This window comes from Colletotrichum fructicola, assembly GCF_000319635.2.
Source record: "Colletotrichum fructicola Nara gc5 chromosome Unknown KSG_Nara_v1_contig03, whole genome shotgun sequence".
NCBI classification, from domain to species: domain Eukaryota; kingdom Fungi; phylum Ascomycota; class Sordariomycetes; order Glomerellales; family Glomerellaceae; genus Colletotrichum; species Colletotrichum fructicola.
Genome location: NW_027094053.1, coordinates 4,014,042 through 4,035,478, shown reverse-complemented (window position 1 = coordinate 4,035,478; position 21,437 = coordinate 4,014,042). Strand labels below are relative to the sequence as shown.

Sequence of the window (21,437 nt, the reverse complement as noted above, 5' to 3'; positions counted from 1 at the left end):
TTTGAAAACAGAAGCCTATTTCGATCTCAAATATACCAAGCCTGCCTATTGATATTTATAGATCTGTTTTATTGCCATAAACGCAGTTGCATAGGGAGTGTGCTACTGTACTGTCCCTGTCTCCTTCGCTGCTACATCTTGCTCACTTAATAAACGGCCGGCAGCTTGTGCTAGCGGAGTTCACATCGTGAGATTTCGATAACTGGTCGAGGGTCGAGGCTTGCGTAAGCAGCGAATTCCGGCTCCGACAGGTCCTGATACGCTTTGAGGTGATAATCGTCGATCATCAGTCGGTCACGAGGGAGATTTCCTTGGACCAAGGCGGCACAAAGGTCTTTAGCGGCGCTTAGATATTTCGAAAGGGCGTCACCGTTATCGCCCAATCGCTGGTAGATCTTTTCCAGCTGCATCCGCCGCTCTTCCCTGTCCATTCGCTCCAACTGAGGCCTTTCCGGCAGAACACAAAGAAGTGCGTACTGACCAGGGCCCCAGTTTTGGCGCAGCTGGCAGAGATCGTACCAAATTTGGAATTCCGATTGCTGACGTCTCATGTCCTTGACCTCCCGTGCAGTGATATCGGGCTCCAATAGTAGGGCAACCTCATGGTCGCTGCCGAGGTGCGCCATGTTCTTGTGGAGCAGCACGCCGCTGTAACGGCGGTAGAACTCGCTCTTGGAGCCGTTTTTGATAGCAGACCATATCACTGCAAGCTCGGAGCTTTCTGATAGACGGGATCTTCGGTAGAATGCTACGGCCTCGCTCAACAAATTGAGGATGATCCTGCATTCTTCAGGCATCCTCGGCGGCATTCCGTACATCCCAATGCCGAATATCCGACCGCTGCGCAGTGAGGTTACCTTCTCATAGGCGGGGCCTGCAGGGTGCGGGGACGATGAGGGGTGGTGCGGGGACGGTGAAGGGTGGTGCGAGGGCCCAGCAGACACATCAGCTGGGATGCCCGGGCCTTGCCCTGTTGTTGACACCGAGGTTTCCCTGGCTGGCAGAGGCGAAGAAGCTGGCTCCGGGGCGGAACTGGACGCAAAATCGGCACCACCCGCTACGTCTCCCGGAGATGTTGGGCTGATCGACGAATGGGAGTCGCTCTCGTGTCCGAAAGCTTCGTCGAAAAAGACAGAGTTCTCTAGCTGTGCTTCCTGAAGCCAGCTGCGAACGTCGGAGTCCTTTACATCTAGGGTCTCAGTCAAAAGCTCGATGAAGACTCGTACTCGCGAGCTTCGCAAAAATTCAGCGTCGGCACTCTGTATCGGGACACCTCCCTCGGCCAGCATTCGCATGCCCAACATTGTCAATATCCCAGTGTCTTCCAGCCGTGTGGTAACAAGTGGCTCGGCGAAGCGGGCCATAAGGTCAGGAAACAAGACTTGCAACTGTTGGTCCAGTTTCGAGCTGTGTTCTGCCTGCACTCCGTACAGCTGAACGCAATCTGCATACGAAACAGCTACGAACCACGCGCCGTCGTAGTTGCATGGGATGATTGTGGCTGCACCGGAAGTGCTATCGAGCCCGGGGGCTGTTTCCATGGCTTCCGATGCAAAGATAACAGGGTCCGCATACCGGACGGATGGGCAAGATGAACGCAATAGTTGGGCATAACTGGTGACTATGCCGCTGTCTACGTGTTCGCCTCTGGCAAGGCGCCATAACGAGGGTGATACCCCTCGTTCTGTGGTATTGACAGAGCAGGCCACCGTCTGCATGTAGTCAGTCCATTCATCCGTCACGCGGAGCGGCAGGCTTTCTTGCTCGAAGGCTCCCTGTGCCGGGAACTCCAGTGCTGCTTCTCCTGCGTCTTGGGTGAGAGCCAGGGGATAACGCTTTCGAATAGTCCGTAAGACACATTCAAGCATGCGTATTGTTACAGAGGTAAAAGGGTACGTAGCAAGACGACGAAAAAGCTCGTAGTCACTCATGTCGGCAAATGCGTCATGAGGCTCTCATTCAACTGGCTAGGCACTTTGCTCCCTCTTATACTTACTCACTTACTCTTCTATTCTCCAAATCGTCTCTGAAGCTTGATATCTTAAACATCGGCAAGCAGGATCAGGAGGACCAGACTCAAGACCTACAGATACGGACGTTTGCGTGGCTGATTTTGGCTCTTGTGGTAGCAAACACAGTCAAGACCAGTTTTGACTTCTTGCCACGGTGACGGTTTACCAACCGTAGATGGATCCAGCTTCCGAAAAGAGCAGGCGACATCGCCGGCGGCAAAGGTTCTGACAGGGTCTCTGGCTATATAAGCCCAATCATTCTTCATACCAGACTCGAGACCCCAGTCCCTACCATTATCTACTGTCTTTCACACAGAATTTCTGTCTTTGAATTGTCGTTCAAGATGCCTCGCAACCACGTTCTCTTCCCTGAGGGCCCTGACGGGCCTGATGGGGTGCAAGATGACGGCATGAACCACGTACCAGTCAAGTGGAAGCCGTCAGGACACCAATTCGCGATCATGGCAACTGCTGCCTTACTGTCGCTCATGGTCGCCCTCGACGCTTGCATTATCGTGACTTCTTTACAGGTGAGCTATGCCCGCGGAGCCGATTCCGTCACACGTCAACTTACAGTCGTAGGCTATTGTGGTCGACCTCGAGTTGAGTACATACGACGGCTTCTGGATCGGTACCGCCTATCTCCTGGCGAACGCCGTGGTGATGCTGTTCATCGCGGACCTTAGCCACGTATTCGGTCGTAGACCCTGTTTGACCGCCTCTGTTGCTTCATTCGCTCTCGGCACCATCTTCTGCTGCGTCTCGCACTCGATCAGCCTGATGCTGGTCGGGCGGTCTCTACAGGGCCTTGGCGGTGCCGGAATCATCGTCCTGTGCCTTTTGATTTTCACCGACATCGTGCCGCTGCGGTTTCGGCCCACGTGGTACGGCCTTGTGTGAGAAGCCGTTTCTGATGTTCTAAACTCATCGCCGCATTCGCTGACGCGTTCCATCAACTTCAGCCAGGCAGCATGGGCGTTGGGCAACTGCGCCGGCCCTGTTATGGGCGGCGCCATTGCTCAGGAGACGACCTGGCGCTGGGTATTTTACATCATGTTTCCCTTCTGCGCCGCCGGGCTGGTTCTTGTGCCGTGGTTGGTCCACCCCAATTCGAGAGCTGGTGGTCCGCACGACAGGCTACGGCAGATAGACTGGCTAGGCAACGCTTTGTTCATCGGCTCGGCAACCCTGTTGCTGGTGGCCATCTCTTGGGGCGGCTTACGCTACGCTTGGAAAAGCGCCGGTACCCTTGTACCATTGTTACTTGGCGCGTCCGGCATGGCGTGCACGGCGATTTACGAGTCGCGCTTCGCGACGTACCCATTTCTGCAACGCCGAGTCTTCCGGACCGCGAGCTCAATCGCAACGTATGCGTGCGGTGCTGTCCAAGGCCTTGTGGTAAGAGCGAAATGGCGTTGAGTGTGGGAAAGGGACGCTGACGATCGCCGCAGATGTACGGGCAGCTCTACTACATTCCCCTCTACTTCATGGACGTCAAGGGCCTTACTCCGTTGCGGACCGGCGTCGCACTCTTGCCTGTCATGCTAACGTTGGTGCCGGCATCCATTGTTACCGGGCGGCTCGTCACGAAATCAAACAACTACCGATGGCCAATCTGGCTGGGCTGGGCTTTGGCTACCTTGGCCTCTGGTCTGATGCTGCTCTGGGACGCCGGTACGCCGGAAAAGGTGTGGGCGCCGACGCTTGTTCTCCTTGGTCTTGGCCACGGGTCCATCTTGAACGCGCAGAACATGGCATCGCAGGCCCTCTGCGACGAAGACGACGAGGCGCTCGCCGCGGCAATGTATGTCTTTTTTCGCCAGGTTGGTATGGCACTCGGCGTCGGTGTCGGCGGCTCCGTCTTCCAAAACGTCATGCTGCTGAAGCTGGCGAGAGATGGGCTGGCACCTGCAGGCACACATGGAGGCACGCACGCCATTGCAGCCATGTTGAGTACTTCTAATGACGCGGTGCTGCGATCCAAAATTTTGGATGCCTACGTCTATGGCTTGAGAGGCGTCTATGTGCTGTATGTTGGCGTGTCAGGAGCGGCGTTTTTGACGAGTCTCTTGATTAAGGGCGTGTCGATGGACAGAGGGCTGCGGGCTCAGAAGAGAGTGCACGTGGTGGTGACGGGCCGTGCTAGCATTCAATAAGTTGGTAAAGCCTGCTTCGATTGGAATGGTGGACCTCACATTATTAGTAGCATGATAGTGGTGTTGACATGCCTCATTTGCCGACGTTTCAGAAGATGCCTGAAATAGTTCTTGAGCAACCAAAACTGTTGTGATAGATAATAACCTCTTATATAGTTTTCTAGTAACTATTCTTCTGTATAATCGCTCTAGCATGCGCTCATGGTGGTGTTGCGACTCTTTGGGCGTGTGTACGCCTGATCGTGTAAAAGTCAGGATCATTGCTAGTAGTTGCATTCTCTATCCCCAGGCCAGCGATGCTGTCTTGGAATTTGATTGGCTGTCCTAAGTCTTGGTCAGGTCAGGAGTAGTCATCGCGTCTCTAGGTCGCCCTGACCAATCACCTGGCAGGACCTGGACGTCAGCCCGTTATAAGCCACACCTGTCCTAGCATCTGAAAGGTCAGAACAGTAGTTGCGAGGCTCGGTTGCATGGAAAGCTCTGTAAGAACTGCACAGCTCAGATGCCGAGGGAGGTGTCCTTGCCAGGGCCCTGCCGGCACCGCGAGGGTTACAATCTGTCGCGCCTGCTTTTCGTGCTGCTTTTCGCACTTGCCTCTAGGGGTCGGCCGATCAAGGAGCTGGTCGTCTTGTTCTTCAGGGCTTATTGGCTCCCACTGCAGAGACTCTCTACAAATTCGTCTCTTCTTTCTGTCGTCAACTGCTCTTTTCCATTTCATAGCACGTCCAATGCGCTTTGCGGATCTCTCGCCGCGGACAGCAGCTTCACAGCGTACGTGGTTTATCATCTGCTGGCCGTATTGCTGCCTCCCTAACAGGTAAGACGTTAGATATAGATTCTTACTATCTTGGTACTCCAATTGCTACACACTCCCTACAGCACCGTAATCACAAGTTCTAGAGGTGTTGAAGGGCTCTTGGGAATGTGTGGAAACGTTAGGCCAACCGACTGCGAGATCTGGATAATTGAGACCCGGGTAGGCAGAAGCATAATCATCATAGCAGGCGAAACAGTAGACGCTTCAGTAATGCGCCAGCCCTCATTCACCAATATCCTAACTAACTACAATGCCGTCTTTGGACCAATGAACTTGCTCTTGGCTAAGCACACGTCCCTTATACGCATGGCTGCCACAGACCAACGTTCCATTGTCGTTACCAACCACCCCATCTGCGAATCGTCAGTTGCTTGCTGTTGTGCAGAGGGTCCTGTGTAGTACTTAGGTCTATATCATGATCAATGTTACCTCCACTTCTTTCTATAGCTTTCGTGCTGCATTTGTAATTGGCCCACGACGTTGTCGCGTTGTCGGACGAGCAGGAATCGGCAGTCAAGAAGAAGTATCCTCTGGGACATATCAGCAGTCTACTGCATTGTTTCCGAACTAGACTTACTCATCTTGCGCTATCAAAGTACCGTTGTTGTTCACTAAGCAATGATTCAGATCAAGGACCGACCAGGTCCAGTTGCCGGTGGTGGTCCTGCAATATGCGGCCATATTGTATTTTGCGTCCTTGAGAGTACCCCAGTCGACGCACGACAAAAGAAATTCGCGTGGTTGGACAGAAGGCTCTCTTTGCACAAGCTGGCTTACTTGTTGCTGTCCCGACGCGTGATTCAGTACGCTGCATAGAACAACGAAGTGGCCCAGGACTTTGATGTCACGGAAGATCATGGTGCAGGCTCGATGGCGGTGGTAGGAGCTGAAATATCCAGGCGCCTTTCACATATCTTCATGTTCTTTATATCTTTTGGAGACAGTATATGGTGCTGGTGGTTGGCGTCTCTGATTGAGCCCGCTTTGAGGCCGTTCGGCCATTTTCAGCTTTCCACCCCACATAAGACCATGTCTTGAGGACAGGGTGCAAAACAACATATATGCATTTGGCTGCGGAGTCAAAAACAGCCTTAGTTAGAGCTCATTCGCCCTATCTCTGATATGCAGCCGCATGTGGATATCTACTATCATACAAAAGAATAGCACGCCTGTAGAAGCCGTGTGTTTGGCTTTCGCTAAGAAAAGTCGTTCTCCGCCAAACACAATGACGCCAGTCGAGCTCGGAATGATTGGGGGAACTGCAGGCACGTTGCTTCTTGTCATCGTGCTTCTATGCAGTGTTTGCAACATTAGGAGGGATCAGAAACGTAGTCAATCAACAGTCTATCCCGTGAGTCGCAGGCAGCCTGTCCAAGTTTGTATTTCCCTGACGTTTCTCAGATACCATGAGCCCTTCGTCTACACACGTTAGGGCTATTTAAGCTATAGCAGTACGGCGTCATCCGAGATGGAGTTTTGGATGATTGGGTTTACATGTAGTATTCAGTGGTTTATCGCAACATGGGACATACAGATATTAAACAGTTCCACGTAAGCTGACATTTAGCATGTTAGACAAGCACATGCTTTTTTTACCGATCGTTAATCTCCTCTGGCTGGTCGTGAGATGATTGTCATAGACTATATCACATCATTTGCGGCTATATATGTAAATTGCGCCCTACTCGCACCAATTTGACGCATTGAAAGGATATAAGCTGCTATTGAAATTCAATCGCGAACAGAATATCGTATCACAGCAGTGTCCAACAGTATAATCAATAGAGGGCTCGAGGATAGAGTTTAGAGTGCCTGATTCCAACCTAAAGGGACATTTTCTGATTCTTTATGATGCGCATGAGGCGTTGCCCAGTGCTGCAAGATCATAAGTTATGCCCCAAGTAAACCGGTTGACATTGCGTAACAGAGGTCAAGCATGGGCATATATGTAGTATCTAACTTCATACAAGCACATAATGGCTCCCGAGTTACTGGTCACAAAGTTGACCATACAGCTGTTTGCTGCGTTCTCATCATAAGTGGAGTAAGGCACGTGCCAGGAGCGTTGGGTTCATGCCATTTTGGCTAGCCAAGGCTGCACAAGCCGCTTAGATGGACCAGCATTCCAGAAGAGTAGAGCTAGGATGTGATCTCATCTGCGGACCTAGTTATGCCATGTGGCTCATAAGTATTGATTCGACCCTGTGGCTCTCAGCCCTCGTCTGAGTGAGCCCCCATCCGAGTAACACACCGACTTCTCCCCTCAACAATGATCACCACTAGAGACACTGAATACTTTTCGTCGAAAAAGGGTAAGATGCGCGCTCCAGCAAAAAACACATGCTCCCAAACTAACCTTATACGTTATAGCTACTGCAACTTATCAACGACTGACGGACTCATACTGGAAAATCTTGCTCGTGTGCATCCTTCTTAGTACGACCGCCATGGCCGTATTATCGACTGTTCCTCCCTCGACTACATCAATGTTGGCCACGTTTGCAAGCTTCTTGCTGTTCGTCTCTGTTATCACAGCAGCCTTCATCGCAATCATCACTCTCATGCTGTCTTTCGTATTTGGTGACCCTTCTAGCTTATACCGCTGGAGTCAATTCATTGCGTGGATACCTGTATTCTTCCTGGATCTTGCGTTTATACAATTGGTCGTTGGCATGGTTTTGTGGTTTGCCGACAGATATGCCTGGCAGTTCGCAACGGTTGTTGCTCTCTGGTCGGGGTGTCTGTTCCTAGTAACCATGGGTATCGCAGGATGGATCGCCGTGAGGACAGACTCATTCAACTTTTCCGGCACAAGATAAGTCAGCGCAAGAAGTCTAGTTCCCGTTTACGATGGGTAGCTGTCTCTGCTGCCTTACTATAGGAGTATTCTAAGCTAAATAGTACGAATTATTCAGGCGGGTCAAAGCTCCATCTCACGTCGAGATAACCTAGTGCATAACACGAGGGTTACGTGAGGTATATCACAATAGTATTCTACATATTATATCTAAATAAATCGTTCTTTCTACATACTGAAAGCATTGTAGCTGCCTATGTTGCATATCGATTTTGACTTTGTGACTGAAGATCTCTTATAAAATAGTACATGAAGATAATAAAAGCTTTTCTGATTCACTTCTGTTTCATTTCGTAGATAATAGTGCGTAGCGCCTCCTCCGTCCTATGCTGATGCCGGCCGAGGCTCAAACGCTGTTCAACACAGGCGTTCTGCTCGGCCGAGAAGCTCATCAGAATCATGTTGACCAACTGCAGGTTGCTTTCCGCCTTTTGTACTTGAGCCTGGTACTCCGGCGTTTGGAGTCTTCGTCTGCTGTCCCTGGTTTCCATCATTTCTTGTTTCGTGGGATAGTACTGCTCATCCTTCTTCTGGCTTGACGAAGCGTCGAACATATTGAGAACCTTTGATCAGACCGTCGTGTAGTCAAGCAAAGGTCAAGATGTTCGCCTGATTCAAAGGTCTGCTCTGCTTTCATACCTGACGTCTTCAAACACATCGACTTCCGGCTTTTGTTGTCGCTAAGGTCTAAAACACCTTTTTCTCACACTCGGCATATCCATCCTAAGACCCCTTCAGCGTGCAGCGGGACACATGGCGCATGGCGCAATAAGTGGATCGTTATCATAGGGATAAACAATCTCGTCATCGGTACAGTAGTTGACCCGAGGCTGGTCTTGTGGCTCAATCTGCCATCCGCAGACGATTCTGACTTGAGGGCGAGACGTATTGCAACCCCTGCAGATTGCGGATAATGCTCCACCCTGTCGGACAGTGATGCCTGCAGGGGTGTGGAGATCCAACTTTGGGCTGTTCTAGATCGTCCGACGTCTCGGCCAGCCTGAGTGCAAAGTCTGGAGGCGACGGTACGTAGCTGCAACACGGGTCGATCCACAACTGGATTTTAGCGCGCATTTGCGAGGACTCCCGACCACAGTTTTGGACCAGAGTGCATTGTGGGCGTGACGTCTGAATGAGCTCCAACGCGAGACCCGCTTCATTTTGCGGCCGCAACCAAACACATCATGTCGTTCTGTCTAGCAGTGACTATTAAGGACGTCTCCAATCAGCAGCTGCAACGTATTTCCTGGAAACGTCCCACATCACAGCTGCGCTTCTTTCCGCTTTTGCCTTTGCTCCCCATCACCCTCCCACCACCCTCGCCGCTGCAGATGTATCCAACGCAGTCAGTCGGGCTTCCGCCCAAAGATCTTCTTTTGCGCCAATTGCTTTCACTGAAACGTCAACTGCATGCGGCTCGAAGGGGTGGCCAACAGCAGGCTGCTGTAGCTGCTGTGGGAGATGCGAGGACACAGAGACAGCCTCCGACGGCGCCCCCGATGCAGGGCAGCGGCGGCCCCCAGGGGCGCTCCCCCGACGTTCCCCAGGGGAGCTTCGTCAAACCTCAAGTAACGCAAACTTCCTCCATGTCAGATTTTATATGTAGTCCCCCCACGAATGCTCCACACTTACTGAGTGTCTGTAGGATGAACCCCCGAGACAGTCTCTTGAACACCTCAAACCCGCAGGAGCCCAGTTTCGACCGAGAGTACGTCTATCTCAAAATAGCTGAGCTGCTTGTAGACTACCCGAACATCGTCTAACCGCAGTGCAGTATCTACTTTGACGACGACAAGTCCAGCATGACGCAAGAGCTGCTATCAGCCCTCGTCGATGGGTACGTAGACCTTTCGACCTACAGCTACTAGCTGTGCGTGCTAACATCTTGTGTACTTCGAGCTTAAGTCAAGTGTCTATGAATCAGCAAACTTTGCAGAAGACACTCGACTCAATCCTGCCCGGTCTCGCAGAGAAGTGCGTTTCGTTTTAAATCAACTGTTTCATTGTGGACGCTGATACCTGGCGTATTTTCAGACATAGTGAACTATCCGCCTCAGTGAAAGTTCTCCAGCAGGCAATCGTAGCATATACGGCACTAGCGCCAGAGGTTTTGAACACAAGTGACGGGGATCTGGGGGACATGACCAGCCTTTTCCCGTAGAGGGTCGTCGGAGTGTCAAGTCTGGGAAGTGAAGTAGCGAGCCTTGTGGCTACAGGCCCCATCATGACTGTAGCTATGCAGGGGATGGCTGTTTCTCGGTAGCCTAGTAGCAGGAATTTTGAACTATTTGCAATTTGGTGTTGAGAGAGACAGAACGACCCCGCCTTGCGTCGCGCTCTCTGCGGTCGGCAGTTCTGACTCATCACGTCGTCTGTGCTGGCGCAATGTTCAATTAGAGGGCTGCTCCGCTGCTCGGTCTTTCACTTTGGGACACACGAAGTGGCGCCGCGTATCGTCAACTCATCGAAATATGCCGTGAAGGACGAACATGTCTGGCAGTTTGACATCATCCCAGGCGGAATCCTTCCCCGAAGTCACCTCCAAGATTGCGTGAAACACCTTCCAGGCTTTTACTAACCCAGTCCTCAAGCGGGACGAATAAAGTGCCACATATCGTCAGCGCCTGAAGGATCGCGGAGTTAGTCTGTGAGAATCGCTAGATCCTAACATACGACGTGTACGACAGGGGTTAGTTAACGAGAGATCAATTGTCAGCAGCAGGTCTATGATCCACAAGCTGTTGACTTGACGTTGTTTTATCAGAATACAGCCGCGTCAAACGCTAGGACGCAACACTTCAGCGTTGAAGCACACCATCAATAATCAAGGATATGGACAAGCACGACGAAATCATATGACCAAGTATACAGCTATGTGCAAATTTAGTGTCCTCTTTGCACTTATTGTAGCCTGGGTGCACGAGCCAAGAGTACTTTACAAGACTTTGAGATACAGAAGTAAGCCAAAACTGGCTGCGATATAGCACAAGATGCAGAATGCTAATCTGCTGATGGTAGGTCGACTTAAGTCTCTCTAAGTAGTGGGTATAGTGGGGATTTTTGCGGAGCATTATCACAGTGTGCCTGACGATAAGATACAATCTCTATCTTCTCCAAGACAAGCTCCATTTCTATTCCCAAATATTCGAAAGCTTATTGGCTATATTCGGGCTACCCCGATCTGCCGATGGTCTCTTATTCTACTCTCATTCCGTACATAGGTGTCAACCAAATCTTTTGCGGGCAGGCTGTTGAAGGAATCGTTTCACCGGCGTTAGGCCATAATGCAGTCGGTTTTAAGCGAAGAATGTCGGAAGAAAAAGCAAAACATGCTTTTCCCATACATAGCAATCCCCCACTATCCTGTTATAAGAACTATAGTGTTAAAGATTTAAGTCCTTATTGAAGCACTCAAGGCCTGGGGCATAATATCAACGTTTCCACGCGGAAGGTTTCAGTTCTTGGTTCCGCCATGTGATGAAAAGCAGGGGGAAAAGAGCGTCATTTCGCGCTGCGTATTCGGCATGCGGCCTCCTGCCAATGCAGGCTCAGCAGTGTTTCCACAGTGTTACCGTACTCGCCTTAGTAGCCGCCCTGTGCGTTGACATCTGCTCCTTGGTTGAGAAGAAGCTGTACAATCTCTTGATGGCCTCTATAAGAGGCAGCCTGGAGAGCGTTGCTGTAGTAGCCGCCCTGTGCGTTGACGTCTGCTCCTTGGTTGAGAAGAAGCTGTATAATCTCTTGATGGCCTCCTCCAGAGGCAGCCTGGAGAGCGTTGCCGTAGCGGCCGCCCTGTGCGTTGACGTCTGCTCCTTGGTTGAGAAGAAGCTGTATAATCTCTTGATGGCCTCTTTCAGAGGCAGCGTAGAGAGCGTTGCTGTACTCGCCGCCTTGTGCGTTGACATCTGCTCCTTGGTTGAGAAGAAGCTGTATAATCTCTTGATGGCCTCCTCTAGAGGCAGCCTGGAGAGCGTTGCTGTAGTAGCCGCCCTGTGCGTTGACGTCTGCTCCTTGGTTGAGAAGAAGCTGTACAATCTCTTGATGGCCTCTATAAGAGGCAGCCTGGAGAGCGTTGCTGTAGTAGCCGCCCTGTGCGTTGACGTCTGCTCCTTGGTTGAGAAGAAGCTGTATAATCTCTTGATGGCCTCCTCCAGAGGCAGCCTGGAGAGCGTTGCCGTAGCGGCCGCCCTGTGCGTTGACGTCTGCTCCTTGGTTGAGAAGAAGCTGTATAATCTCTTGATGGCCTCTTTCAGAGGCAGCGTAGAGAGCGTTGCCGTACTCGCCGCCTTGTGCGTTGACATCTGCTCCTTGGTTGAGAAGAAGCTGTATAATCTCTTGATGGCCTCTTTCAGAGGCAGCGTGGAGAGCGTTGCTGTAGTAGCCGCCCTGTGCGTTGACGTCTGCTCCTTGGTTGAGAAGAAGCTGTACAATCTCTTGATGGCCTCCTCCAGAGGCAGCCTGGAGAGCGTTGCCGTACTCACCGCCCTGTGCGTTGACATCTGCTCCTTGGTTGAGAAGAAGCTGTATAATCTCTTGATGGCCTCCTCCAGAGGCAGCCTGGAGAGCGTTGCCGTAGCGGCCGCCCTGTGCGTTGACGTCTGCTCCTTGGTTGAGAAGAAGCTGTATAATCTCTTGATGGCCTCTTTCAGAGGCAGCGTAGAGAGCGTTGCCGTACTCGCCGCCTTGTGCGTTGACATCTGCTCCTTGGTTGAGAAGAAGCTGTATAATCTCTTGATGGCCTCCTCTAGAGGCAGCCTGGAGAGCGTTGCTGTAGTAGCCGCCCTGTGCGTTGACGTCTGCTCCTTGGTTGAGAAGAAGCTGTACAATCTCTTGATGGCCTCCTCCAGAGGCAGCCTGGAGAGCGTTGCCGTACTCACCGCCCTGTGCGTTGACATCTGCTCCTTGGTTGAGAAGAAGCTGTATAATCTCTTGATGGCCTCCTCCAGAGGCAGCCTGGAGAGCGTTGCCGTAGCGGCCGCCCTGTGCGTTGACGTCTGCTCCTTGGTTGAGAAGAAGCTGTATAATCTCTTGATGGCCTCCTCCAGAGGCAGCCTGGAGAGCGTTGCTGTAGCGGCCGTCCTGTGCGTTGACGTCTGCTCCTTGGTTGAGAAGAAGCTGTATAATCTCTTGATGGCCTCTTTCAGAGGCAGCGTAGAGAGCGTTGCCATACTCGCCGCCTTGTGCGTTGACATCTGCTCCTTGGTTGAGAAGAAGCTGTATAATCTCTTGATGGCCTCCTCTAGAGGCAGCCTGGAGAGCGTTGCTGTAGTAGCCGCCCTGTGCGTTGACGTCTGCTCCTTGGTTGAGAAGAAGCTGTACAATCTCTTGATGGCCTCTATAAGAGGCAGCCTGGAGAGCGTTGCTGTAGTAGCCGCCCTGTGCGTTGACGTCTGCTCCTTGGTTGAGAAGAAGCTGTACAATCTCTTGATGGCCTCTATAAGAGGCAGCCTGGAGAGCGTTGCCGTAGCGGCCGCCCTGTGCGTTGACGTCTGCTCCTTGGTCAATCAGACGCCTGAATACTCTTGAGAGTCCACAGACAGAAGCATAATAAAGGTGTTGTGCTCTAGGGTAACCAGGTGTATCCTTCCAAGGAATATCAGGCTGATATAGAAAGCCCCATCGTTTAAAAGAAGTTGCTGTTTGGAAGAAAGTTACTGTATCTTGGACGGTCTCGTTGGAGACTTCTGCGAACCGGGCATGTTCCATTGTAACTTCGGCAGCATATCGTGCCAGAGGGAAGATTGCTCTTATAGCCGGGTAGCTGCAATCAATGCCCCTAATGTAAGTGAAGCAAGTCGTCGCGATTGCGCTACTGGCAATTTCAAGAGTGAACTGGTTCCGGTCTACCAGATATTCCTTGACTGAAAAGTGGGCGAGCTGGACTTCTCTCACAGTTTTCCCATACCTCGTGACTTCGACGATTGATACCAAACTGGGGCAGTAATATAGGATGTCGTCGTCACGAAGAAGCCTGCGTTCGACGTTAAACTCTTGTTGTCCCTTCTGTATCAGTGTGGCAATCACATCCACTGCCTCCGGGATTGTCAGAGGTCGTTTGGCATGGACGAGAAACTGTAGAAGACGAAATGCGTCGTCCTTGAGCTCTGGCGGTATGCTCTGGAGCATGCGCTGATACGTCTCATTGAGGTCCCGAGGTAAATTGCTTAGAGCAGTTCTGATGGCCTGGGGGTGGAGACATTTGGCCAGACTGTCCAGCTGACATGCCGCCCATCGAAACCTAGATTAGTTATTAGAATTCAGCACTCTATCATGATATATCCTGTAAACTCACATTCCTTCAGCGCCGTCTCCAACTCGGCTTCGAATCTGACCCAGAAGATCGTGAGGTATTTCTTTGCCCTTGAAATCAGGCCGCTGATTAAGCTCGTGGTCGACATAGGAGCGTATGTCAGCGTTAACAGCCTTCTTTTTGAGCAGCTTGCAGTTATTTTCGCCAAAAAGCCGAGGAAGCTCGCGTTGAAATTCTGCTTCAGGCCGCCCAGTCACAATCAGCTTGATGCTGCTCGTGTTTGAGCTGCTAGAAAGACCCCCAATCCAGGAAATGAGCTCTCTCCTCGTCGTACATTCGTCTAGAGCGTCTAGGATGACGGCGACCTTTGGGGAACTCTCTAGCATCGACTCAACACAGGCCGAAAGAGCACTGACGTCTGGTTGTCTGCGGCCCTTATCACTAGATGTGAAAAGATTTTCGAATCGTTTTGCGGCCTCTGCACTGGCATGGTAAAGTTGAAACGCTATTGAGCGTAGTAAGTCCTCAAGCTTTTGCTTCCTCGTGTCGTTGAAATCAAAGAAGAACCTTAGTGTAAGGTGTGCGCCTGTTTGCTCGAGATGATCAAGAATTGTCGTACTCAGAACTGTCTTGCCACATCCGGCAAGTCCATAGAGCCACAGGTGTTGACGTTGTCCAGCCTCCCACTCGCGGAACGCAGCGTTTTGCAGCAGCCAACTTCCAGTGCCAGCGTGCCGGCATTCTCGCGCTCTCATGGCGTTCGTGGACGGATCTGCAGGTGATAGCCAGCGATGGAGCTTCTCAACATGCTGATCGTTTCTGGAGGCTATCACAGCGGCCTTCGTTCTAATCACGTCTTGGTGTACACAGCCGAGATCTTCTTGAACTACGAAGAGTTAGATGGCACGAATCAAACTTGAACTGTCATACTAACTCTGGCCCAGTATAGCCCCGATTGGCTTCTCAGCCTCAACTCTGTTGGGCGGAATCTGGCGCAGGAGGTACGTCGCATAAGCAGCCGCCGTCATCGCCGCGAACCCTTGCCAGTTCTTGTTCTTGTGCGAATCAGAGTAGTCGCAGATCCCTCGGATCACCAGACATGGGAAATGGTTCATGAGACCAGCCGCCTCCATCTCGAAGCATAGGACGCCCTTTTCTTTTGCCAGATTATCCCTGATAGTGGCGTTTTTCATCAGTTGGTTCGAACTAGCAATCAATCCGTAGTGGATAGCGGGGTTATCGTCAAGTTCGTCTCGTTCAGTCCGATACACGAGGTGAGTCGGATCATCGCTGCACGCGCTATCGCATTCGTCCACTGAGTTTGGATGAAGGACACTGGATTGATATAGCCTATCGCTGTGCGAAGGGGGCCGCGCATATCTTTTTCGTAGGCGAGGCCACTGTGCTAGTGCCTTTTCGATGTGCGCATTGAGCTGATGCCCCTCCATCTCGTACTGGCCCTTTAGGGCGTTTACAGCTGTTCGAAGCGCCATCGGTGGTTGGTCCAAGAAATCCGTGTGTTCAAAGGAGACGTCCTGGTTTTGGACAAGCTTGCCGAAATCGTACTGGAAGACGCCGCCTTTACCTCTGTCACGACTGCTAACCACAACATCGCCAAGCCGCACATCGTGCTTCGAGCTGGGCGCGCCGCCGCCAATGCCGACCATGAGCCCAATGCGCACGTTGGGGAAGCTGTGCAGCATGCCCTGAGCCACTACCGCTGCTGAAGTTGTACCATACTCCCCGTCAGGCAAGACGGCGACCACCACATTGTGACAGCCGATCCTGCCCAGCGCATAGCTGTTATTGTCGCGACGTGCGACAGAAGGAGTGTCTTCGTGCTTCTCGTCGAGGAAGGCCTTCGCTGCGTTGAACTCGGTGGGAAGGGCGCATATCCAGCCGACTGTGTATTTTGTGGTGTCTGCCATGACTGACGCTTAATCACTGGTGAACAACAAAGCAGTGGCTGTCGATAATATGCGAGCGCGTACTTTAGGGAAGATGTCAAGGCAAGGTCGACGAGGGAGAATGAATAGCAAAATACAAAGTAGGTCAGAAATGTGAGAAGCGGGGGCGGGCTGGCCTTTCATTCCCAGCCTGCGTGAAATCAGGCTCTAGGTGTGTGACATGGTTGTCAGCACCTTCATGCAGCAGAATGCAGCAGGCTGAGCATTCTGCAGATTTGATTCGTCATGTATGCTGGCTGCCTCTCAGCCACAGGTCTTGGGAGTGAGATACCTGGGCATCTGGAGGCCAATTGCTGCGACCGATGGGGTTTCTATTCCACACCATAATCGACTGAGGGAGAGGTGGATCTGATGATGTATGTACCTGAACGACGTCAATCTTCAGGTCCTGCGTTAATGAGAGCTTGGCCGGCCAGGAGTGCGCTAGGCTGTGAATTGCGTCCAACAGCCTGCTGCTGTTTAAAGTGTTATGTCCCCCAGGAGGTGGATTTTCCTCAGGGATTTAAGAACCCGTCTAGAACTTTCTATCACCGCCGTAGACCCACCCAACGAGCCAGACCGAAGCCCATGCAACACTGTCATCTGTCACTTAAAGTGTCTATTTGCCGTCATCGAATGCTTGCCATGTTTCATCTCCTCTTTGCATTGTCCGCCCTAGCCAATGACTGCGACCATGGCCGGAGATGATTGGCTGTATGAAATCAGCGATGATGAAAGTGATCATCGAGACCCAGACATCTCCGACTCCGACGGTGAATTGAACCACGGCACTTCTCAGCGCAGTCAGCTTCCACCCGTCCCCGGAGCGTTACCGTTCTTGGACTACCGCAGATGGGCTCCAGGCCAGTCATACGATGAACAGCCTTCGCGATTGATGCTTTATACGATGCAGTGGAAATTAACCCTAAACAATAGAAAGGCCGTGGAACAAACCGAACAAAACCTTGTCGTAGCCCCGAGCGACTTTTGGAAAGAAGTACTCGCATCTAAGATCGCCGAGATTGTTGCCTCAAAAAAGAAATCCTACGAGACCAGTGCGACGACAATAGTCATGTCGGTTCCCAACGACCGGTCCGAAGACAAGATCACAAAGCATTTTCTAGGGCAACAGATTGATTGGACAGTCATTGAGAGACAGCTGCAAGGATGGAGCCAGCTTCTCCGCGCCGGCAAAAGACTGAAGGTCTACGTGCAGCTGGACTATGTGGAGAGTGCCTCCACGGGCCGGCCCGCTGGACGGGGCGCCACGGCGATTGGCCTTGCGGAACGAACCGCACGGATGGATGCTGAGCGGGACGCTGCTGGCGAGGTTGATCCATGGAGGCGGGTCTACCAGCTCATGAGATGTCCAGGAGCCCCATGCGACAATGGGCAATGGTGCTGGCAGGATCGCGCCCGAAAAATGCACCACAAACTCCTGGATCATCACATGAGGGAACTTGTGAGATGGGTACAGCAAGGCCACAAGCTAGAGACCCATGACGATGTTCCCGAGGAGATCCGGGCGCAGTTGTATGCCCAGGAACAACAGGGTCGCAAGCGCAAGCGACAGGCTTCAGGGTCGGACCCGACTAGTCATGTCCCCGTGATCATCCACAACCACATCTCAGACTACTCGACATCTTCGAACAGGGCCTCACCAGATCATGGAAGCTCCCCACCCCCGCGTCTGTCACCTCTCTGCGTACCTGGGCTGAGGGATGATGCCGTTGAGGCGTACTGCGAGTGGCACCGTTCTAAAGTAAGAAGCGAAACCCAAAAACAACATTTCGAGCTGGCGTACAGCCTGACAATAGCGAGGGGTCTGGATCTCGAGCTTGTTCATGAAGACAATGATGCTCAGTTTTACATCGAGCAGGGTGTGCTGGAAGGCGTGGCCCGCCGATGGGTGCGGGATATCCAGGTGTATATAGACCAAGAACAGGTCGTCTTAGTGGCGTAAAAATCGAATTTGTCTGTTTTGCCTCAGTCTAATGATTCGTCAATCGAAATCGAACAATTGCGGAAGTGACCCCTAGCACTCTTCTTTCGCTGGCCGACAACCATAACACATTCCTCCAGAAACGATTGGAAATCCGCGATAATAAAGCCTTGGTGTTCGTTCCACACCTGCCGGATGAAGTTCTTCAACTCGCCAAAGAAATGCTCAATGGGAATGATGTCAGGTGAATAGGGGGCCGAGTAAAGCAGTACTACTCCTGCTGCCGTGCACATCTCCCGTATACGATCCGAGTGATGGAAGGATGCGTTGTCCATGATCAAAACAGACCGTGGCTCGGGCCAAAGACCGCAGTAATGCAAGAGTGTCTCGATGAAACTCTCGAACACCTTGGCGTCCGTCGATCCCTCGAAAACCCGGAAGTGTATCACCCCATCCTGAGTATAGGCCGGCAGGATCTGGTACCTCCGACCGCGGTGAAATCGCTTGATTTGGCGTGGTCGCTTCCCTCGAGGAGCCCAGCCCCGACGCCGTATACCGATGCTCTTATCCACCCCGGATTCGTCAATAAAAACCAACTGCTCGGATCGGTACTGTGAGATTTGGTGCATAAATTCGTCTCGCAGGTCTAGGTTACGCTCTTGAGCGATATTCTGTGTGGCTTTCTGGGACCATTTGTCCTGCCTCAAGGTCCTACTAATGCTGAAGCGGGACACGTCGGCATCGTAGTGTTTGCGGAGGAATGCAGCCATCTTGTCTAGGGTCAGACACGGGTCAACAGCGAGTTGGCCGCGCAGAGCGCTTAGCATGGGAGGCGTGATCGACTTGGGGCGGCCGGGAGTATTTGTCGGAGTCTCTGCAGCCCCAAAGATGCGCAGTTTCGAGCGGATTCGGCGTACCGTTCGTGGATTACATCCGACCAGATTGGCTATGCTGTCATCAGTGGCAGTCGTTTCGCCCAGCAACTTACTGTAAATCATGTTTCGAAGAAGATCATGCGTGGAACGAGCAAGAAAAGGCCCCATGATCGCAAAGCCCGTTGCTGACTCTGCTGACCTTCGCTGGAGTTGCTGATGGAGGGTTTGGGAGATCCGTTTTGGACATTGTGGTCACGACTCAACTGAGAGACCACGGTGTTCATCCGTTCCTGGTGTAAGCCATTTCTGGAGTAATCAACTCGGTTCCCTGTCAGTACCATGTATGGCACTGATGAAATACACACTGTCAATTTTGCGTCCGTGCGCCCAAAGAAACAAGAGTGTGTATTTCAACAGGACATCTTTTTCGCACTAAGCTGTACTGATCAACACTGTACAGACTTGGATTTATACCATCGCCCCATGTGATCTCCACAGACCGATAATAAGCCGCGCAGCAACTCTCCAGACGTGTCCAGATTATGTTTGCTTTCTGTTGTTTGCCTTGATCCAGAACTCAGACTGCACGAAGATTCCGTAGTTATATGACTTCCACGGCCTCGTCGGGTCGCACAAAACCAAGTCGTACCTCCGCAGCAGCTACTTCTAGCGTCAGTTGATCATCTTCGCAAGAGCCACACGCCGGATACACTAGAGCGACCTACCTCGACGAACACCTTCTGCAGTTCCATCATCGCCACATTCTTCCCCAGACATTTCCATTTCCCGTGCCCAAACACAATCTCAAGCGTCCCTTCCATCAGCTGCAACTTCTCCGCATTCACCTTCAGCCATCGGTCTGGTCGGAACTGATCTGCATCCTGGCCCCAGACTTCAGCTCGGCGGGAAATCCCCCACGCCCCGTAGCCGACACGAGTTCCTTCTGGCAGGTGCACGCCCTTGAAGGTGTCACCGCCTCTAGGGACTTCTTTCGACATCTGTCCGACAACCGGCGGGAAAATGCGCAAGCCTTCCTTGATGACGGCCTGTAGATACGTCATCTCCCGCGCCTCCGATTCCTTAATCACAGGCCCTTCCGGCCGGGCGCGTTCGATCTCCGCACGAAGTGTGGAGAGCACTGGCGGGTTAGTGATAAGGTAGAGCAGCGTAGCCCGGATCGCAGTGGCCGTCGTGTCCGATCCAGCAAGTCTGTTGGGGCAGGGTCAGTAGAGGCCTTGACGTGTGATACTAGAGAAAGCTTGACGAGCCGCACATCTGCATGAGAATCTCTGAGGACGCTTCTTCCTGTGTGAGGCCTTGCGCCACGAAAGAGTCAAGCATATCCTTTTGCAACGTCCTATTCGGTCCGAACCTTTCGGCGGCGATCTCCTTCGCCATTCTGTTAACGTCTGTTAGCGAGGCGCTCCCGTGAACGTCAATACAAACCATGTGTGCGAGCGCAGTCCGAAATCAGTATCCGGGCATGCATGGGTTAAGCAAGACGCACCGAATTAACTTGCCAAGGCCGGTGGCATCGTTCTCTGAAGGCAACAGCCGCCGGAGGCCAGGCCATGAGAGCACAGTGAGCAAGGAGGGAATAACGGCCGCGACGACGATACTTGGCATTTTTCGCTCGGTCGTGTGAATGTACTCGTGAACATCGGAGTTGGAAGCTAGATCGCCAAACGGTTTGCCGAATGCAATGTCAGAGATGACGTCGAGGGTGAAGTATTGCGCCTTCAACCCGAAATCGAACGGCTTGTCCTTGGAGACATATCTATCAATCAAGTCCATGAGGCGGAGGACGTTCTCGTCTATCTTGGCCTCAAGATTGACAACCGCTTTGCCGGAGTACTTTGTCATGATTGCCATTAGTCTTTGAGAACGTATTGCACGGTATAGCGGAAGAAGACGCGACTCACCCCCGCCGCCATCTGGGATCGAAGCTTGCCGTGTGCTGCATCGTCTCTGCTGGAGAGCACGTTGTCGTGCCAGGGGTCCAGCCTCATAGCGTCGTACCAGTCTGAACGCGTGTACTTCGACCGCACGCCGAGCATGTGCTTCATGAAATCCGGGTCGCTCGTGATTACATCTCTTGGACCGACACGGACGAGAGATCCTGCGCAAGCGGTCAGCGACATTTCGTGAGCGGATGGACAGGTCGGCACGCCTACCATACTTCTGGCTTGCCTCATAGAGTTTGAGGTGCATGTTACCGCTGCACGCCGCCCGTAGAAGCCACAATGGAGAGAAGCCAGCGAGCGGAGGGCCGGGTATGTGTCGTAGTCGTATGTACTGTCGAGTGATGAGTGCCGCGGCGTACAATAGGAGACCCCACACCAAAACGGCTGGATGAACCTCGGCATGCCACATGATGAAAATGAATCGGTTGCGCCGGCTGCTTGTTGCTGACGATGAACGAAGGAAATAGAACTACTGGGCTATTGGACGATGTGAGTAGAGATGGCTGTTTAGATTGGCGGCATTGGCCCCTCGTGAATCTCAAGGATGCGTGCTTCACGGGCATAGGGGTTGTCAAATACTGGGCGAAGCTGCCGTGCTATGTACTGTGTGCTTGCAGC

General features: G+C 52.2%; 9 protein-coding genes across 9 annotated transcripts; 4 read left to right on the top strand and 5 right to left on the bottom strand.

The window, feature by feature from the left end:
* Positions 1-170: 170 nt before the first annotated feature.
* CGGC5_v005951 (uncharacterized protein) lies at positions 171-1,541 on the bottom strand (the record flags this gene model as incomplete). The annotated part of the gene is made up of 1 exon (XM_066151616.1): positions 171-1,541. The coding sequence occupies one exon, from the start codon at positions 1,539-1,541 to the stop codon at positions 171-173; it is 1,371 nt and encodes a 456-aa protein (XP_066009082.1).
* Positions 1,542-2,356: 815 nt separating this feature from the next.
* CGGC5_v005950 (Efflux pump FUS6) lies at positions 2,357-4,168 on the top strand (the record flags this gene model as incomplete). The annotated part of the gene is made up of 4 exons (XM_066151615.1): positions 2,357-2,542; positions 2,595-2,908; positions 2,975-3,410; positions 3,464-4,168. 4 exons carry the CDS (start codon positions 2,357-2,359, stop codon positions 4,166-4,168), a joined length of 1,641 nt encoding a protein of 546 aa, XP_066009081.1.
* Positions 4,169-5,222: 1,054 nt separating this feature from the next.
* On the bottom strand, positions 5,223-5,843 carry CGGC5_v005949 (uncharacterized protein; the record flags this gene model as incomplete). The annotated part of the gene is made up of 3 exons (XM_066151614.1): positions 5,223-5,338; positions 5,388-5,515; positions 5,563-5,843. The coding sequence occupies 3 exons, from the start codon at positions 5,841-5,843 to the stop codon at positions 5,223-5,225; spliced, it is 525 nt and encodes a 174-aa protein (XP_066009254.1).
* Positions 5,844-7,254: 1,411 nt separating this feature from the next.
* CGGC5_v005948 (uncharacterized protein) lies at positions 7,255-7,804 on the top strand (the record flags this gene model as incomplete). Its single annotated transcript, XM_032028030.2, has 2 exons — positions 7,255-7,297; positions 7,356-7,804. 2 exons carry the CDS (start codon positions 7,255-7,257, stop codon positions 7,802-7,804), a joined length of 492 nt encoding a protein of 163 aa, XP_031875653.2.
* A 313-nt stretch (positions 7,805-8,117) lies between these two features.
* CGGC5_v005947 (uncharacterized protein) lies at positions 8,118-8,396 on the bottom strand (the record flags this gene model as incomplete). Its single annotated transcript, XM_066151613.1, has 1 exon — positions 8,118-8,396. The coding sequence occupies one exon, from the start codon at positions 8,394-8,396 to the stop codon at positions 8,118-8,120; it is 279 nt and encodes a 92-aa protein (XP_066009259.1).
* A 945-nt stretch (positions 8,397-9,341) lies between these two features.
* Positions 9,342-10,003, top strand: CGGC5_v005946 (uncharacterized protein; the record flags this gene model as incomplete). Its single annotated transcript, XM_066151612.1, has 5 exons — positions 9,342-9,430; positions 9,488-9,550; positions 9,617-9,679; positions 9,742-9,816; positions 9,877-10,003. 5 exons carry the CDS (start codon positions 9,342-9,344, stop codon positions 10,001-10,003), a joined length of 417 nt encoding a protein of 138 aa, XP_066009260.1.
* Positions 10,004-11,424: 1,421 nt separating this feature from the next.
* Positions 11,425-16,020, bottom strand: CGGC5_v005945 (Ankyrin repeat domain-containing protein 50; the record flags this gene model as incomplete). The annotated part of the gene is made up of 3 exons (XM_066151611.1): positions 11,425-14,080; positions 14,135-14,978; positions 15,027-16,020. The coding sequence occupies 3 exons, from the start codon at positions 16,018-16,020 to the stop codon at positions 11,425-11,427; spliced, it is 4,494 nt and encodes a 1,497-aa protein (XP_066009258.1).
* Positions 16,021-16,732: 712 nt separating this feature from the next.
* On the top strand, positions 16,733-18,001 carry CGGC5_v005944 (uncharacterized protein; the record flags this gene model as incomplete). The annotated part of the gene is made up of 1 exon (XM_066151610.1): positions 16,733-18,001. One exon carries the CDS (start codon positions 16,733-16,735, stop codon positions 17,999-18,001), a length of 1,269 nt encoding a protein of 422 aa, XP_066009171.1.
* A 1,394-nt stretch (positions 18,002-19,395) lies between these two features.
* On the bottom strand, positions 19,396-21,228 carry CGGC5_v005943 (Cytochrome P450 monooxygenase lolP1; the record flags this gene model as incomplete). Its single annotated transcript, XM_032022646.2, has 7 exons — positions 19,396-19,515; positions 19,581-20,064; positions 20,129-20,254; positions 20,363-20,709; positions 20,778-20,974; positions 21,030-21,150; positions 21,214-21,228. 7 exons carry the CDS (start codon positions 21,226-21,228, stop codon positions 19,396-19,398), a joined length of 1,410 nt encoding a protein of 469 aa, XP_031880573.2.
* Between the last annotated feature and the right edge of the window lie 209 nt (positions 21,229-21,437).